Below are 20,387 nucleotides of genomic sequence, written 5' to 3' on the forward strand. Positions count from 1 at the left end.
TAGCCTACTAGTAGATTTCTTTGGGGGTCACAAGGCATTTGACTTACAAAATTAAGTGTGCAGTTTTGGGAAGCTGTAGCAAATAAAACTAAGCAAAATAAAAACCCTATTTGGAAAACAGAAAAATAATTTTTATAGTTCTCTGACTTGGTTAAATTGGATTTTCTCATTTTAAACACCAAAGTTAGCCAGAAACAACTCCCACCAGCTTAGTTACTGAAGGTTTCTTGTATTTTGTGAAGTTATCTCCATAACTTCATGAAGTTATCTCCTTGAAGTTACCTGGTGAAAAGCTGAACCTTCCTTAGTATATAAATTCTGTTCAGATATAGTATACTTGAAGGTCAAAGATGATGATTGGCATTGTACCTAGATTTAAAAATAAAATATTGCTGACATGAATAGAAAATCAATAATCCCGATTCTACACAAGTAGCTTTTCTTGTAAAACCGATGATCAAGTAGCTTATACTTTCATAGAAAATGTTGTTCTTGTATATTTCTCCCTCTGTGGAGATGAGTGATTCATATATTTAATATGTTTTAGGAAGACACTTTTATAAGGCTTAAATGTACAAATACTATATGCATCATTCAACTTCTGAAAGTGGGAATATATTGTACATTCTCCAGGTAAAATCTAATTGACAGACACATCTCAATGGCATGGATATATAATAAATTTTGTCACAATGGAGAGGCATTGGAATATAGCCTCATTAAGAAAGAATAAAAGTAGGAACTCATATAAATTTTACTTAGTTATTGAATCTGAAAGACTTAAAATCTAACAGATGTCTAAAACATGGAAATAATCAAATACAGATGAGAGATGTTCTTAGTAGCAAAAGCAATTTCAAAATTTGCATTATTACCCAATGATCATCAAGAATCGTCTACAGGTAGTAATGTTGAGACCGCCAATCATATTATATACATTTGGATATAATTATTTTAATGATGGAAATAGGTTAGACATTTATATATGAAATAACTGTCCAAAGTATTATGTCCAAATTAATATTGTTATGTTGACATGATTATTATGACCCTAGTGATCCTTAGTTCCAATAGGTACAGAAATTTGGAAATGATTTGACTAATAGAAAATTTTATAATTATGTAGATATCCTATGAAAACTTATTTTAATGCAATGATGCCCTTGTAGCTCACTGTACTCTTCATTATGCAGGAATTTTGTTGAAAATTGGATGCAGTGTCAGTTTTTCTGCATACTATTGAGTGTGTGTGTGTATATATATATATATATATATATATATATAGTACTTGCATAGATTTTTTTAGAAAAATGACAGATTAATTCCATATATATACACACATATGTATATATAACTTGTGATACTTTACCAAAGAGCATAATATTTCCAAATGCATTTTAAACAATTTCTGAAGTTGCACACTTTTACTACCTGGAAGACATATGATAGTCATGTTTCTTGTAAGTAAACCCTACACAATAAAGTTATTTAAGTAGCTTCTAGATTTTCCTATACTTCTATCTCTTCTCATTTACCATTTTGATAGCTTTAGAATTGCATTTTTGCCAAACAGTTAAAAGAAGTATTAGTGCTAACACACAGAGCTTATGGTTGTTGCTAGACTTATTTATTTAGTTATTTATGTGAAGATAGAGGTGCATGTTTATAGCTTACATTGTGGTCATTGTGGTTCATTTCATTAAGCTTCTCATTCTATCTGCTTTCTTGGTCATGGGAAAGAGTAATTTTCTGAGTGATTGTACCATATTGTTCCAAATATAAGGCCACCCAGAATAGAAGGCAACTTCCAACTAGAAACAGCTCAAATATGGAGAAAGGCTGGGGGCCCAGAGCCCGGCGGGTCTTGCAGTGGTGGCAAGAGTGCCGAGGAATAGGACGCTGCCTGCCCACTCTCCCGGTGAGTGAAGACAAGTCAGCTGCCTGCATTTTCTTGTGCATAACCAGAAACCTTACACTTGGGGATAGAGAACAAATCTGCACACATGGAAGTAAACGTATGTCTAAAACTTGGGAGGGAGATGGGAATAATTCTTGGGCCTCCTAACTAGTGGTCTTCAGTGTTTTCTTTTCCCTAAATCTGGGTATGAAAGTTAATCACCCCAAACAGGAGAGGGGAACAAAAGTATCCTGGCCCTTTAATGAACAGAATATGAAAGGTCATTGACAATGAAAATGAACTATCACCATCAGATATTAGTTTTCTGGGCCAGCCCAGAAAAGTGTTCCTGTACTTTCTATTTGATTGTTGACTGAGAAACAGTCCATATTCAAATATTAGCATTCTGTGTTCACCAATAGCTTTAAAACAACCCAAGCTGAGAACCACATTTCCCATTTTAGTGAGGTTTTCTACCATTTATTTTCCTAGACCCCTGAGTCAGCCAAGTACCATTTAAATAAAAGGTCTTAATTTTATTTAAATAAGCTTCGAGAGACTATTTAACATCATTTAGTAAACTGGCATTCCACTCAGTATCATTAAGAAAAAAACAATTTTGTGAAAATATATTAGTCAATCGAGAGTACATAGCAACCAAACCTAGAAAATTCTGGAACTATTGGTCTTATGCACCCAAGCAGGAGCAAGCCAACTTTCTATTTTTATCATACTAAATGAGATAGAATGAGATTCTATGTTGTTATCATTGTAAAACATTCTACACCTCTTGGTAATAAACTTTACCAGGCATTTGATTATCTTTGGGTAGAAAGAAAAAAAGAAAAGAAAAAAATATACTAAATATGAACCTTGATCACTAGCCCATGTCTCTTAAGGCTAATTTGAAGTCAAAATTTAATCTTGAAAAGATACATTTTTTTCCCCAGGAAAATACTCTAGGAAATATTCCAGAAAAGATCCAATTATAATCCCCCCTCACACACATTTGAAAGGAAACTACTTTAATAAAAGAGTATTTGCTTTGTGTCTGAATAAATGTGACCAGAATAGAACTTTATGTAGATTTAAATAATGCTAAACCAAGATGCCCTGAAAGATAGAACTGTTTTGCTCAAGCAAATCATCCTGGTATTGAAACACCTACCTTTTGGACAAATGTGGCAAGAAAGTCTTTGAATACCAAGGATGGCAGAAAATGTTTGAAAGGAAGAACTGGTAGAAGGCTAGCAAAGATGTATGCCTGCCACATTGTACTCTCTGTCAGAAGAGGAATGGTACTGCAATGGCACATCCCAAATGGCAAATGTGTGTATACTCTATCACTCAGAAGTGTGTCCCTAATAGTTCCCAGGGGGTGGTACCAGTAGAGGAGAACAGCAGAGAACCAGTGTCATTCAGAGAAGAAGAGCTCTCTCTAGCTCCATAGCTTTGGAACCATTTAATCTCTACCTAGGAAAACACTGTACAAAATTTGAGGTGAGGGAGGTGTGCCCCTTAACTATCTTTAAAAGTCAAATAATTTCCCTTCTATTATTGTGAGTCAAGGACTTTTATGTCTGATTTGATCTGTTTTGTAAATACAGGAAAACAAATTTTATCATTTCACATTCCAGAAGGGAGGGGAACTTCATCACTGACAGACCTGTTTCCATCACCTGCTCTTGGTTAAGGCTTTAGCTGTGGAGGACAGAAGCTTAACAAGTCATCTTGCTGTTGGCTAGTGAGGTTGGGGGTGGACTTGACTTGTTTGCACAGTTCTAAGCAGGAAAAAGCACATGGCCTCAGTAGGCTTGCCGGAAGGCAAGAGGAGTGACCTAGGACATAGGAAGGACTGAAAGCAACAAGGGAAGGGAAAAAACTATTCCAAATTGAATAAGTGATGATCATGATTAAGATCAACAGTAGTTATTAATTTCTCTGTCAATAGCATTGGGCACAGACATCCCACGCCCTATCATTGTCGTGTGTACAGCTTTCTCCTCCAGTATCTAAACTGTGCACCCCGAATGCTCGCTGGAGATGTTGCAATTGAATGTCCCAAACCACCATAGTTTCTATCTTTATTCATACTTAGATGATATACCTTCAGTCAGGGATTTAAGAAATTCAGAGATTGGGATTGATAGGGTGGCTTAAGGGAGCGGTGATTACTATGTGGCCATTCGAAAAAGGAAACCAGGCTTAGAAATTTCCCCAGTCCTTTCTTACTTTCTAGGAGAGTAGATACTGACTGCTCATTTTTTTCCCCTTCACTGATCCATTAGTGTGCAAGAACAGAGCCCTGAGGGAAGTTCCAGCTCCAGTGTAGATGGGTGTGACTCACACAGGTCTAATTATCACCCTTAAGTTCTGATTACGCACCAGCTGCATTGAAGAATCACTAAGTTAAAAATAATGTAATTTGTATAAATGTTGGTTTTTATTTTTTAAAAAGGTTAGAAAATGAGAGCATCGTTTCTTTAGGAAAACAATTGAATTTTGATAAATCTCTTTTAAAAATGTTCTATTATAGGTCTTTTCCTTAAAGAGGGAAATTATAAGAGACAAATGCAAAATGTGCTGTGTTTGCATTTCCTGAGACATATGGAATATGACATCTGACCTGCTGAGTGAGCATGTTTAACTCAGCTTGGAAAAACTTATGAATTCCCTGCTCTTGAGTATCTTTAAATTTCAAAACTCATTCTAGAAATGTTGTTAATGGCCATTCCTTGGGGGACATTGCTCTCTTCAGCAAATTGGAGATGGCATGAGGACATGTATAGTGATAGCTCTTGGATTTCTTGCTGGTTGAGCAGTAAATGTATTCCAGTGAACAAGGTGATGGCATTTTAGGATAACATAGAATAAAAAGTAACAAGATGGCTAATTCTAATCTGGCAGTGCAACTGAATATTGAATGACATCTATGTAGTTATGGACGACTTTTGTTTTAATAACAAAGTTGTTGATTTTCTACTAAGGGTTCTTTTAGGTTGTCATCAGGGGCAGAAGGGAGTAACAGTTCACCCAACTCTCCAGCTAGCTTCAGTGGACATACCACACCTGCTCAGCAGCCTGAACCTGTGGTACATTCTCTTAAGGTAACCAAACGTGTGCACCCATTTATCCAGAACTTCAGTTGTGTCGTGGCTTGTTTGCTGTGGTCTGGTAGTCCTCACAGTCTTCCTTTAACCATAGATACGTCATGTTTTAGAATCTTTGTGGTGTATCTTTTTACTCTTAATTTTTAAGTGTGATTTTTAATTTCTTTAAACTGACAATGGGATTGAATACTTATGGCTGAATCTCTAAGTTTTTATCATTTTAATTTTAGTAATGTGGTTCATTTCTCTCTGCATTGAAGTTGAAGTCTAATGTGCATGTATATCCATGTGTGTAAAAATATTGTTACAGCTTTTACATGTACAATATTTTAGCGTAGATACCCTCCAGTGTAGGGTGGACAAAATAAGGAAGACTACCATGTTTTTATTTCTCTATTGAAATTTTGCTACTTGATAAAAGTGTTCAAAGAAACTTCAGGCTATATTCTATTAAGTCAAACTTGGGTCTTAAAATTTCAGATAATGCTCTTTGGGAGAATATTTAAATGCATATATCATGTGTTTTATATTTTATACATATATAACAGATTACATATATACTCACAAATAATGCTACTTTATTTTTACTTTTGCCTTGAATTCTACTATTCACAAAAATTTGAGCTTTGCTTTTTAGACAAATAAATACAATTAATGATAAACAAAGTCTATAACTAAAATTACTAATAAGTATACAACATATTTACCTGTGTTAATTAACTTACAACTGATAAAAGCAATGAAAATCATCTTAAATCTGAGACACTTCCAATGTGTTAAAACTGTATCCTTCAAACACATCTTTAATTCTGACAAATTTAATCAAAACTTTCTGAACTGTAATGTAGATAGAATGATTCCTTTTCCATATAAAATTTTCACACCTTTTGTAAAAGTTGTTGCAGTTTCTGATTGATTATGAGACTTTTTATGCTTTTTATTTTTTTATTGGACCACAGTTTCCACAATGTGTATATAACAGATATGTAGAGGAGAACTTAAAAAACACTTACTTTGTATTTGTGGTGATTAATGCTAAGTATATTTTGCATTAGCTCATATATAAAGTGAGTTTGCTCTTCCACAACATAATTGAATGTGAATAAGGGAAGGTAGTTAGGATGCTTCAGAAAGGGAGTAACTGAGAGGAATTGTGGGAAGGCACAGTAAAACTAGGGGCAGTGCCCAGCACCTTGGTGGATTTTGGTTCATCCACGGATGTGCATTTTGCTCGGTGCAGCAGCATTTGGATGCACTTTACCACAAATTAAGCCCTAGCTATCTGGAGAACACTTTAGAGTGGGAAAATGGTCCAGAGATTAGTTTTAATTGTGTAGCATGAAATCCAAAAACAGCGCATTGCCCTACTGCTCACACATTTGAAAGCCATTTTTGCCTGTTTGTTGCCTTGTTAAATGGCAAGCACTGGATGGATCCAGTGAGCATAGTAGGTCACTTTATAATCTGCCCCTAATTTTTCAGTGCAGCAGTTAGTGTGGATTCAGAGGACATAAGAACAAGGAAGAGTTCCTCAGTGTTCTCTCAATTCATTCTTTAATTTCCATGTAAAATTTTATCTCAAGAGAGGGAAATATTATGATAATGCACAAGTGTCCTTGGTTGGCAGATGGGTGAAACTGAGCAACTGAAGCATCATTATTGGATAACTAGAAGCCCTGGAATACAAAATGTGTTTGCATCATGGCTTAACTGTGTCATGAGAACATAAGTATGTACAAACACACTCTGGGTGCACGTTAAAAAGATCTCAGTGTAAAAAACAAAACAAAACAAAAAAACCCACAAAGCAAGACACTGTGTATTTAAAGGTCACTTCTCTAAGGCTAATTGATATAAGACTTTAGAAAATCATCTTTATTTATTTGATGGATTTCAAAGAAAACTCCAGGCTTTAGTGAACTCTGTGTTCATGGTTTGAGGAAGTGTAAATTATTGTGAGAAATTAGCCCATTTGTAATAACATTACAAATTTTTCTGGCTTTAAAATTCATGATTGCTATTAATTAGAGTTTCACTTCATTTAGTAGAAATTAACTGATTTGAAGTACACTTCTCTGAGGTCTATTACAAATTGAATTTGTAGGCAAGTGAGCTGGTTCAAGAAGCTCTTTAAAATTTCTATGAATATTCACCGAACACAGTCAATTCTTTCTCCTAAGTAAACAAAGAATATGAAATTAATATGCAGCAAATAGCAGGACATTAAAAAAGTGGTGGGATCTGTACACTAAATATAGCTAGGAAGTTTGAGTTAATAAGAGTTGATGGATTATCTTATTTATTCCAGACTGACATCTAGATAGTCTTAGTATATATGATACTAACTAGTATTTATGATACCTAGAACCTTATTATCTATGATACCTTCTTGACATGCAGGTCTCAAATGTTCACTGATACAAATTCTTAGAGGACACTTTTAGTTGTGGCCGTCGGTACTGACCATGGTGACAATAGTTTCACAGCTCAGTGTACATTCTAAGAGCTTGTAGGGAAAGTACTAGTTTCTTATGCTGCTATAAAGCTTCAGTTTGTAAGTCTTTATGCCCCCATAAAATTCATAGTCAAAGTTTCATAGAAAGTATCAACATGAAATCTTTAGACATTTCAAAGGATTATCATTTAAACCCATTTAGAGAAGTAGAAACATAGGCCTGTGAAGTTATTAAAATGATTTCATCCCTAGATATTTTTGTTATAGTGAAAAATATTTAAAGTGTGCTCAAATATTTCCACTGGAAAAAGCCAGTGTTTCTCTTTATTTCTGTCAAAGAGCTACTTCCACATTCCCCTCTTAGGCACGGGGAATGTGTCCAGGCGAGAACTGAGAGGTTATATGAATATGTTCTCAGTCATCTTATCTACAGGCCATGTCTATATATCATTTGGACTTTTAGACACATCATTAATCCTATTCTTCACTATTACAGTGGCCTCAGTTTTTATCAACTGTTGCCAAATGGTTGACACTTTTAGATTATCTGGTGACAAATTAAATGCATCTAGTTATTTTAGACATTATGAATGCAGTGATTAATGATACAGATGATTGCTTTGAATGGCCATTTCTGAAAATCAAGTCAAATTCATTGCAGAATAATCAACTGTTTTAAAATAAGTTTGCAATATACTAATCCACTCTGATATACAGACATGGATGAAACTGAAAGGTTTGACAAATGGAGCTCCTTGATGGTTTTGTCATAACTAACAAATTTTTCTCCATGTGAAATTTGCTCTTCTTTTTCAACAAATCCAGGTCTTGGATGTTCAGGAAACTATAGATCGTCCACAGGGTAAAGAGTATGAACATGACCTTAGTGAGACAGAAAAAGCTATAGTCAGAGAAATGTGCAATGTAAGTTGGATGTGCTTTACTGTGTATTCTGTGTTGGAACCCTCATCATAGCCTAGCTATTGCTTTATAAATGCATTAATTTAAAAGTATTGACCAAATGCCTTTACAGTTTTATATGGAAAAAATCTAATAATCACCCTTGTTGTTTTTTACCTTTGGTACCTCTTATTGTAGGTTTATTAACACAATGATCTCATTACTAAATATTGAGATCAGAGGGCTTAGTAGTAGAGTATTTCCCCAGACTGCTGCAAATAAAAATTATATAAAAAATGATCATCCAATTCTGTATTCCAGAACCACCTATCAATATAAGTATTAAATTTATTATCCAAACCATCATAGTACTAAATTTGATAAAAAAAAATGGATTTCTGCTTCTTATTTTTAAGATTTAAAAAAAAATTCTCTAAAAGCCTATGATAACCTCTTCAGATGTATTTGAAACTATTCTTGGGAAAATATCACCACTTTGCTAGGTAATATTTGATTAGCTCCTCATACATATATGTGCTTCATGTCATGCAAAGTGTTGTCTACTTTTCAGTTGTTGACACAAACTTAGAAATTAGTGAGGTGAGACAGAGATAAACATTAGAGAGAAAATACAAAAATATGAGGTTGGAGAACACCATTAAGAAAACTGATGTTATTTTATTATGTTTATCCAGTGTAATTGTTAATGTCTTGATTTTCTGTCTGGATTTTCTTACTAATCACTGAATAAATTTTAATTTATCAATAACACACACATGTTATAACATTTAATCAGGAATATAATATGTAATGTTTTAAGGAGCCAAATGAAATATTATGGAGGAATGACTTAACATTTGTGACTTAGTTGTGATTAAGCATGATTATACTTTGTATTATGCTTTTATCCATATTTTCTATTCTCTGTTAGGATGTCAAATTTGCTTAGAAATATCACCAGGCCCAAGTGGCTCGTGCCTCTAATTCTAGCTCCTCAGGAGGCTGAAATCAGAAGTATCACAATTCAAACCAACCCAGAAAGAAAATCCATGAGATTCTTATCTCCAATTAGCTACTAGAAAAAGCTGGAAGTACAGCCATAATTCAAGTGGTAGAGTGCTAGTCTTGAGCACAAAAAGCCCTAGACAGCATCTAGGCTCTGAGTTCAAGCCTTCCCCCACTCTTCCCACCCCACCCCACACACTGTCCTTTAGCTCTAGTTCTACTAGAGCCAAGTATTCTCAGATTCTTCTTCATCTTGTGGAGATAACTTGTTACATAATAAGTCCTGTGGGCATTTTGTCTGTGCTGGGGTGAGAATCTTAGCCTCATACTTGCCTGTGTTGTAGCTGCTTTGTCTTTTGTAATGTTTGCCAAGTTACTTTGCTTTCCTGCATATATGTTGTCTGTTTTAAAATGGTCACTAGTTCTAGGCGTCATAATTTACCACTGTGGCTTTTTAAGTTGGGCTTGAGATTTTCAATTTGAATATTGCCCTTAAATCCATTTACAAATTACGAAGGGCTGTTTTTCAACCATTGACAATGGAATGAGAAGTCGAGTTCAGGAACTGTAAGGGCCCACAGAGGTCATCTTCCAGTGGCCTCCAAGGAGGAGTATGTAGAGCTACTGGATCTGCTTTCTGTTCAATGTCATTCCTGTTCAATGTCATTCATGTTGAATGTCAAGATAATTTGGATTTGAAACTCTGGGTAAGATTCCAACACTCACATTTTGTTTTTGAAGGAACTAGATCTGAAGTAAAAGTATTTGCAACAAACAGTAAAGTCAGGAATAGACCTAGATGGTCTTTAAGGAGTAGGTCCTGCCACTTTCCCTAGTATGTTAAATCTGGGAACTTCGGTTTTACTTTCTAGAGAATGAAAACTAATGTGTCTTATAGATAAAGCTATCTTCTTTGTGTTCAATGCCTGCATTTCTGTAAAGAAATGCCAGAGTTGTTCTCTATACTTGCTTTCTCCTCTTTCTATCTCATCCTTATGAAAGATTTCAGGATAATAGAAATTCTATTTCTTTCGTCTCAGAAGAAACAAATTGTAGCACAGGGTCTTTATTAGTTGTGAGTTTATTTTGGTTTGTTTGTTTGCTTGCTTGCTTTAAAAGGCACCATGTGGTGTTGGTATTGTTTTCCCCTACATAAGATATTTTCACAAAGCCAAACCTTACTTTCCTTCTTTATATTTACAATTCTCTGGGGTACCTCTTCTAACTTTGTCTTTTCTAACATTGTCTTTAATCCCTAGAATATGTGCAAATGAAACCCTATTAAGTGTTCTTAAGCACTTATACTTGGAAATTATTTAAAAATCAAGACAGAACATGCCGATTTAAAAGATTATTAAGACTGAAAAATGAAATATTTGTATCACCATCATAAATTATAAGACTAACAAACACATATGGTGGCTGGACATTTCCTGCTCATGCCTGTAATCTTAGTTCTATAGGAAACCGGGAGAAGTGATTCAAGGCTAGCTAAGGACTAAGTTCATGAGACTCCATCTCACCCAATGATAAGATTGCTATGGCTCTGTATTCTTACCATCCATGCTAGATAGAATCTGAAAGAAGAAGGTCATAGTGCAGGCCAGTCTGAACTAAAACACCATGGAAAAATAATGAAAGAAAAAAAGGATTCAAGTGGTAGAGCACCTGCCTAAGAAAATACAAGGTTCTGAGTTCAACACCTTTACCACCAGGTATGGTGAGGAAGAAAACCAACCCACATAGTAAATATTGGGGAATTAAAAAAAAACAATTACAAAGCAATTTCATAAATAACTTCCTGGAAACTAGTGAATATTTTAAAGACTTGGCTACTATAGAAGGAGCTACATGAATTTATAATAGTATCACAGAATTATAAATCTTTCTCACTATGTTAGAAGAATATATCAGTCAGAAGATTCAGGGAGAATTTAACTTGATGGAAGTTTTATCACAGTTTTCAGTATTCTTTCTGGAGATAAGTCGTTGACATCTGTACAGGGTACCATGTCCTCATCAGGTTGGTTAGTAAGCATTTGGTTAGTTACTCTCTTCTAGAAATAAATACAGTGCCTTCTAAAAGATAACAAATTGCTATTTTTGTAATAACACTGTATTTAAGATTTTTTTCTTTTTTTCCCTGGGTAGCTCTTGTAAATTTCTTGAGTTTTACTACCCTTGCCTGCTACAAGAGTCTCTTTATACCACATCATAATATCTGGAGAAAGACCCACTTTTTTGCCACATTTGAATAATTGAAGAGAAGTTGCACTTTGGGGTTGTGACAGCAAATGCCTTATGTTTCTGATCCCTGTAAGGTCTTCCAGTCTACCTCATGCTTCCAAATCAGACATCTAGACATCCTGAGCAGAGGTCATTGTCTTAATTAGTTAGAAAGGGAAAGTTCATAGCATCTTTTGGCTTCTTGATTCATTGTTTGTACCTCTACAGTGAATTTATTATGAAATGAGACGTTCTTTCTGGATAGTGTGAGCTGTCCCTTGCTGTATTTTCTTTTCCCAATAATTAAGAAGCCTAATTACAATTTCCCTTTGAGTCCAACAGGACATAACTGCCATGTAGTGGTGTCTGCTGACACAGAAACCATAGCGTTCCATTAACATACAAATGAAGATAAGCAGAACCCTATATTTGTGCCATTACTATGTATGTTATTGGGCTTCCCTAGTGAACTCAAGAAGCACATCTTGTGAATACGCAGAAAACAAACTGGATTCATGTTAATTTTACAGTTAACACTACTATTTTTTGTTGTGGATTTACCAATTTAACATAATCTTCATAGTGAATTGCTACAGGAGGTTTATGACACCCATGCATGGATATTTATTGCAGTTAATGTTAGTGTACCAGAGTATTACTGGTGATTTTCCTATGTTCATACTCACATAACTCTTGATCTTCTCTTTTGCTTAACAACCCTAAAAAAAAGCTGTGAACAGTTTGTAATTATATTTATTTCAGATTCCTAAATTTACTCTTATTTTTTTTCCCTAGAGTGGGGTGGTTTTGTTTTGGAAATCTGAGGACATTTCCAGTAATCAGGACTTGTGTGACAACTGAGATCCCTATTTTGCTGAGATATTCAGGGAAATTTACTAATAGCCCTAAGACTTCCAGTTCAGAATGTCCAAGAGAAGAAGCTTTTTCATTTTCCTACATGAATTAGATATTTGATAACTTTTGGTATAGATTTTTGATACAGAATCAGGATGTCCTTAGTCAAGGGTTCTGCACATTAAAATGACAATTTCTTTTTTTTGGGGGGGGTCCGGTCGTGGGGCCTGAACTCTGGGCCTGGGTGCTGTCCCTCAGCTCTTCAGCTCAAGGCTAGGGCTCTAGCACTTGAGCCACAGCCCCACTTCCGGCTTTTTTCTTTTTGCTCATTTGATGCTGAGGAATCAAACCCAGGGCCTCAGGCATGCAAGGCAAGCACTGTTCCACTGTGTCACCTTCCCAGTCGTAAAATGACCATTTCTGAGGGTCGGAATTACTGCTAAAGAATCCTCTAAGTACTTGGAGGACACTGAAGGTTGAGGTGACCAGAGTAAATTGGCTCTTCTTGAATTTGGACCTTTGTTGCTAGCACAGTATAGTCATCCATCTGCAAGGCAGTTCTGGTGTTTCAGAGATGTGTCATCTGTTTACTGTGTGTTTGAACTCATTTATGTGGCTATCCTGTCTCTTGTCTTTACATCCATTTCTGCTCTTCTCCATAGATTCCTCTTGAGACTCAGAATTCTCTTTGTGGAAGAAGACATATAAGATACTTACTTCTTTTCTTTCTCCTTTCTTTTTAAGGTTGTGTGGAGGAAACTTGGAGATGCTGCAGGTTCGTGTCCTGGAATTAGGCAACATTTGTCAGGCAACCAGTACAAAGGGCCAATGTGAAGATTGCTCTTCTTTCAGACATAAGATCACCACTGCCAGAGAAAAAATAAAAGAAGAACGAAAAGTAAAGAGTATATTTCCATAGACCTAGACTCATGGAATGATTGTACATTGCACATATCTCCCCTCTATAACGTCCCCCATCACGCTGATATATTTTGTGTGTCTAACTTCAGTGTTCATAACAGGAAATTCCAAACAGTGTAGATTTGAAAAAATACATCACCGTTTTAGTAGTCATGTTTTCATTAGAGCTAAAGTGGTATTAACTCCCCAGATTTAAGATTGCAATTGGGAAACCTGCATTATTGTCAGCATCTCAGAGAGCCTCACTGGCTTTGATTGAATTGATTCATGGCATCTAAAAGTGGGAACCTTTACCATGATGTAAGGAGATAAGAAGAGGCATTTTTCCAGCTTCCTGAGAGTGACAGTTGGGAAACTTCCTCTTTTACCTCTTACACTTCAATAAAGGAAATATTCGTTCCTGATGCATACATAATGAGGATGTGGGAGACTATTTGGTTTCTAGGATTTTGTTTTGACTTTTAAGGTGCTAAATATACCACATAAGTTGTTTTACCAGCTAGAAGGATAGAAAGACTTTGTAAGTGCTCACCAGAGAGTATCACTTATTTCAGCTGAGCAAAATAAGTAGGTGTTTTTTGTTAATCTTGATGATTGCTCAAAAGGTACATCTTGGGGACTTGTCAACCTCCATACTCACACAGTATATCAATTTCAACTGAAAAACAAGCAAACATAATTTTCTAAGTGTTTTGAGCTGTGATATCAATTTCTACAACTTAGTTTTTAGACATGCTGTATGTTTAATAAACTTCATGTAAACTTTAAAATATTGCACTGCATTTATGGGGGGAACAGCTTTGTCTCCTGCAGCTAGCTATCTTTCCTAACGCATGCCCTTCATTATTGAGGCTAAAGCTCTTGTTCAGATTGCTTGAGATTTGAAAAAGAGGCGTGCTAGCTTTGCTTAGTTTATTCCTTATTTTTTGGTAGAGATATATAATATTAGAATGTGTGTATCAGAAATGCTATGATAGATATTTTGTGTTTCTCTAAATTCAATGATAGTTTCCTGGATGAATGTGCAAGAGGCCTGTTGACAGAATGCTACCTTTCTACTGTAGTTTAAGGTTATAAAAGGAGGGATGCAACAATTCCCATTTTGGGCATATCTTCTAAATCACGGCAAATGATCTTTGTTGTTTCTAAATGGGCTCATTACAATGTATTAATGGTCATTAGTGGCAAAACCTGAAGGAATTTTGTAGTACTTAAAAGGAAAAAGTTTAACTGTGTTGAAAGACTTGCCCTCTATTTTCAGAAAAATTTTGTGAATTCATTTACTATAGAATTATCTCTTTCTGTATCACAATTGGGTTAGAGTTTAAGCCTTTCTTTTAAGATGTTATATTTTTAAATATTATTATTGTGTAAAAGAAAATTGCTTGCTATATTTACACCTTTGGTCACAGAAGAGCTTTCATCCTGAATTTGTTGCATTCTTCCACCCTGAAGACATTTGAAACAAGTTTTTTGTGTGTGCGGCAGAGCCTGAAGAAGCTAATTGGAGGAACCCACGTCTTTTGAGAAAATACTTGTGTAAATTTTGATACTGTATTAAAACTATTTTTTTAAAGTTCCACCTAAAACTGAGTATTAAGTATACGTGTTCATCTTAGCAATGGTAATAAATTATTTAATCTCAAGTGGTTTTGTTTTTTGTCTTCTTTCAGATCTTTTCTCTTTGTTGAATAGGTTTCTATTCCTCATTAAATATTATCATGCCTTCATGTGATGCTGTCAATGGTGATAGAGATGATCCCGTATCTTAAATATAAAGAGGGTGTGCTTTTAAGTATTCTTGTAAATAGTGGCTTAATATTCAGAGATATCTTTTAGCATTTTTTTTGGTTGTTCATGGGGCTTGACCTCTGGGCTTGGGTGCTGTCACTGCGCTCTTCAGCTCAAGGTGAGCTCTCTACCGCTTGAGCCACAGCACCACTTCCTATATTCAGAGATATCTTAATTTACACTATTCTCTATCTTCATGTAGTTAAAAATTAAGATGATTATTTAGTGATATTTAAGAATATTTTTAAGTTAGTTTATGTTGTGCAATCTTCTTTTATCTAATTCACATAAACTTAAGTTTCATTCACTAAGAAAATTATTTATGAAACTTACACCTTATTGACTACCTGAGTAATAGATAATATGACCAAAGCATAAACAGGAAAACACACACCCTGGTTCTCCATGTAAATCATTAATAAGTTTCTGAAATAAAGATTCCTACATTTAGCATTAGCCTCAACTTTAAGTGACAGATGCATTGATCAAAATGACTAGCACCATTGTCTTAGGTGACTTGCATAAGTTTATGATCTTATCTTTATGATTAATCTTTCATGGGACAAAGGTTAATTTACATATCTTGACAGTGTTTTTTTTTAAGCTCTGAAGCTGATAGACTGACAATCACAATCTAGCTTTTAATGAGTGCCTTTCATGTTTTAGCACATGCTTAAGGCATTGTAGAAAATTCAGATCATCTCATGTTACATTCAGTGAAACACTGACAGTCTAATTGGGATGATTGTTCCTTAGCTCAATGAACATTCAATGAATGCCTACCACTGCCATCTGGGTAAACCCGGTGTTGGTTCCTGACACAGTGTGCTGACTACCTCAGACACATATGAAAGAATTGTGTCTTGGATGTCAGGGAGCACTTTTTATATCCTTGATATCTAGATAAGATTGTATTGGATAGCCATTTGCTTGATCAAAGTGAACCTAATGATTTCCACTCATGCTCAGAATTTGCCCTCTACAGTAAGCTTCTTGATGTCTGTTATCTCTTTGCTTCAGTGGTAAACTTACCTACATTAGAGTGTTGGCATTTATTTCTGGAAAAGATATATTCCCAATAGGCTCAAGATGCTTCTATAGAAAATTCATATATTGGCTTCTGGAGAATCAAATGAACTTGCCAATATTTGACCATCTTTGAAAAATAAGAACATTAATTTCATATGGATCAACCACCAGACCATGAAGAGATTGGGGGTGAGGCAGAGAATGGGAATTAATAAATAATAACTCAGAGAAATGAGGCTCATTACGTTGAGTTCTATTGAAGTCTAGTGACAGGAGATGCATTGAAGAGTGTTTAGACAGCAAACATTAGCTCTGTCAGCATTTGACTGTAAAATAGTTCTATATGTATGAACAACTTCACCGAGTCTGTTTTTTCTCATACCAAATGGAAATAGCATCTATTTTACCGAGGAATAATAGCAAGTTCACCAGAAAAGAGCCATATTGGCTGGTTGAAAAAAAAATCAGTGCTGAAGGACCTATCTACTGCCATATAAAGAAATTGTAAGTTCCAAATGAGGAAATTCTAAGTACATAAATACATACTATTATGTTCTGTTCTATATGCATCATCCAGCCTATCAACCTTGTCATGTCTAATTACAGATGGCAACTGTGTGAATGGAGAAAGGAGGGACATTAGTCTGAGTCTCATACACGAACAGCATGTTTTTGAAAAACAGTATTTCCACCACTATTTAGTGCTTTATTTTCTCATATCCCTGAGAGGATAAAGACTTAAATTTCATAATATCAAGTTGAGTACTAGTTACAGCTCCTTGCCTCCAAACAAAAATGATTTTAAGGATATTTTAGTATATACTCCCACTAGACCATAAGAATGACCAACTATGAATTCTTGAAAGAAGGAAAAAGCATATCTGGATGACAAATGAATCCATAATTCAGTGTACATTTTGGAGGGGGGTAGTAATACAGGAAGATGGCAGCCACAAACCAAAGAGAGTTTGAAACATGCACAATGAGACCATGAGTTACTGACCATCACCAGTCACGCTGGCACCATCACATAACCATGTGCTCCCTGGGTCAGACAGAGAAAAATATAGATTTTTTTCTTCCAGGCCAAAATATAAAGTGAGAAGATTTGAGTTGGAGAAGAGAACATAATACCCAGAACTTGTAACACATAGGTAGAAAGATCTTTTGTACCCAGATTGTTAGCTACAGATACATCCTCCCCACAAGTTTGTCCCATTGTTTTCTTTACAATTTAAAGAGGTTTAATGACTCACAAGTGCAGTTCTGTTTCTCCAACAAGATGAGACTAATCATAAACCAAATGTAGGATAATACAAACATTTCAGAACTAGCATGAATAGAAAACCCAAAATGAACACACCACTGGAAGGAAGGCATGGCTATGAACCAAAAGCTCAAAATTGAACAAAGAAGATGTGCCAAGGAAAAGAATTTAGGTGGGCTGCAGAAGTATATACAATGATTTCAGTAAGATGACATTTACACTCATTAAACTGACATGCTCATGCCTGTAATTCTAGCTATTGGAGAGACTCAGAATGGAAAGGTCATGGATTGAAGCCAGCCAAAGCAGAAAAGTTTGTGAGACCACTTCTCAATCCTTAGCTGGGCACAGTGGCGTTCACCTGTGGTCCCAAAGTACATGGGAAGCTAAGATTGGGATCATTGCCAGGCTAAGTAGGTAGACACAGAAGTCTGCACCTGTCATCTCGGTGTTAAGGAAGTTAAGTCTCAAAGTAGGTGGGTGGATGGTGACTTGGATGCTTATGTGAATGGGAAATGTGACTCTATCCTAAAACTGGAAAAATGACTGGAGGTGTGGCTCATTCGCACTGTGCCAGTGCAAGTTATTGAGTTCAAACTTCTAGTAATACACTGTTCCTCCAAAAACGATTCCAAATTATACTAAAGAGCTGTATTAACAAAACAACTTGGTACTGGTTGAAACCAGAAACATAGAACAGAACAGAATAAAATAGAATATCTAAAAACACATACAGACTTGATTTTTGAAAGACAAGTGAAACTTGGATAAAAGACTTCCTCTTTAACAAATGGCCCTGTCATGATTGGATATCCACATACAAAAGAATAAAACTAGATCTCCATCTCTCATGCTATATAAAATTAATGCAAAATGGATCAAAGATCTTAATGTAAGACCTGAAAAATGGAAACTTGATGAATATACCTGGAGAAAAGTTCAGGATATAGTGATAGGTATTGACATTCTGGGTAGGCTTCTAATAATTTAGGAAATAAAATCAAGAACCCACAAATGGGACTGAATCAATTAACAAAACAAAAACCACCACTATACAGCAAAGAAAACAATTACCACAGTGAAGAGATACCAAACAGAATGGAGAAAATGTCTTTGCATCTGTTCTTCTGACAAGTGTTAATAGGCAGAATATCAAAAAAAATATGAGCAACCAAGGAAAAGTACTCCAACCAATAAATGGGCAAATGAACTGGAAAAAAGGCTCTCAAAAGTACAAATTTCTAGTAAATGCATGAAAAAATGGTCCACATCTTTAGCCATCAGGGAAAGAGAAATGAGAACTGTGTGGTAATCCCATTGTACTCCGTCAGAATGGCTATCATTAACAAAATATGTGATTAACAAAAAGTGGTGATGATGCAGAGAAAAAGAAACACACTTTTGGAGGTGGGGACAGGAAGATGTACATAAGTTCAATCACTATAGAAATAAGTTTTCTTAACAAACGAAAACAAAAACTACAGTTTGAACCTTACAATAATACCATTCCAGCACATATCCCCCAAAGACTCAAAGTCTGCATACAATAAGAGTTACTTACATTGCTATGTCATTGTGACATTGTTCACAATTTCATAATGGCCAAGTTATGGAACCAGCCTAGAGTTCCCATCATTGGATGAATATATAAATAAAATGTGGTATATATACTAGAAAATTTCACAGAACTAATAATAATAGATCCAGCATTCCATTCCTGGATATAGATGGACATATACCAAGGGAAATGAAACCCTCAAACATATGTTTCTTACAGTGCTGTTCTCAAGAACTACTATATCATAATAGCCTAGGTACCCATGAAGAGATGAATGGATTTTTTTAATGTGTAAACATACATGGTGGAATCGTTTTCAGCTGTAAAGAGTGAAATCCTGACATTTTCAGCAAAAACAATGGAACTGGGGGAAAATGTGTGAAGTGAAATAAAGCTAGACCAAGAAGACAAGTATTATATGTTCTTTATTTCACTTATAGATGACAAAGAAAGCAAAAGTAATCTGAAAGAATCATCAATACTAGACACTGAGAAGGGGCTATGTTAGCTAGGGCATTGTATACATGTATGCGGATGCTGCCCTGAGCTCCATTAGTACATAGGACTAACACATGGGAATGAGAACTGTTCCTCTTACACAATGAAATTGAAATGTTCAAGTTCACAAACTCAAAACCCTAGCTATATAGCAGAAATTACCCAAATGAAGAGCCAATCCATGAGCTTCATGCCAAGAAATTTGGTCAGAATGCAGCTAAAGATTTTAAGTCTGAAAGTTTAGGGAAGTGTTAGTCTCGTCCCAATTTCCACAGTGTTTTCTTTTATTCTCTACCCTTCCCTTTCTCTTTCCAAGTTTTTTAACTTGCCCTATTTTAAAACATCAGTTCTAACGTTGGGGCTACTGCCTAAATAAAGTCTCATTTCTTGAGATTCATGTATAGCCTTCTAAAACTGTAGTTTTGTTTTCACTTTGTATCTCTTCATTTTGATGTCAAACTTATTATTCCTCTCTGTCTTTACAACCAAGAAGGTTTTTTTTTTCTTTCCTATCCCAGAACCTTTAGCGGTATAGATCCTGGTCTGAAGTGATAGCATACACCATACAGTATCATCATTTCCACAGTAACAAATTCCTCTGCTAATCAGGAATGCAGTATTGCAGCAGCACAAAGCTTCTGTGATTCTTTGGCTTCTGATTCTATGGGCCATTGTTGGGTGTTGGCCAAGCACCCGGAGCTTCATAGAACATTTCACAAAGGCATTTATCAAAATCTGTTTTCATGCCTAAGGATGAAATGCATTTATGAGAAGTCAAGTAAATCTCAAGGGTACTTTTGTTTCTTTAGCATCACCATTCCCTATTTCATTAAGGAATAACATTGGGGGGAGGTTCCAGGAAGATGCTCTCGCAT

The 20,387-nt window shown here is 35.4% G+C and overlaps 1 protein-coding gene across 1 annotated transcript in view; it reads left to right on the forward strand.

The window, feature by feature from the left end:
• The window catches only part of Ccdc85a (coiled-coil domain containing 85A), a 186,493-nt gene extending 171,511 nt beyond the window's left edge, over positions 1 to 14,982 (forward strand). Inside the window, exon 6 of the mRNA XM_013017917.1 lies at positions 13,193 to 14,982. Within this exon, the coding sequence (XP_012873371.1) occupies positions 13,193 to 13,282 (90 nt within the window). The 3' untranslated portion in view covers positions 13,283 to 14,982. The remainder of the gene's footprint in view (positions 1 to 13,192) is intronic.
• The last annotated feature ends 5,405 nt before the right edge of the window (positions 14,983 to 20,387 follow it).

Source organism: Dipodomys ordii, unplaced genomic scaffold (assembly GCF_000151885.1).
Source record: "Dipodomys ordii isolate 6190 unplaced genomic scaffold, Dord_2.0 Scaffold37, whole genome shotgun sequence".
Lineage (NCBI taxonomy): Eukaryota > Metazoa > Chordata > Mammalia > Rodentia > Heteromyidae > Dipodomys > Dipodomys ordii.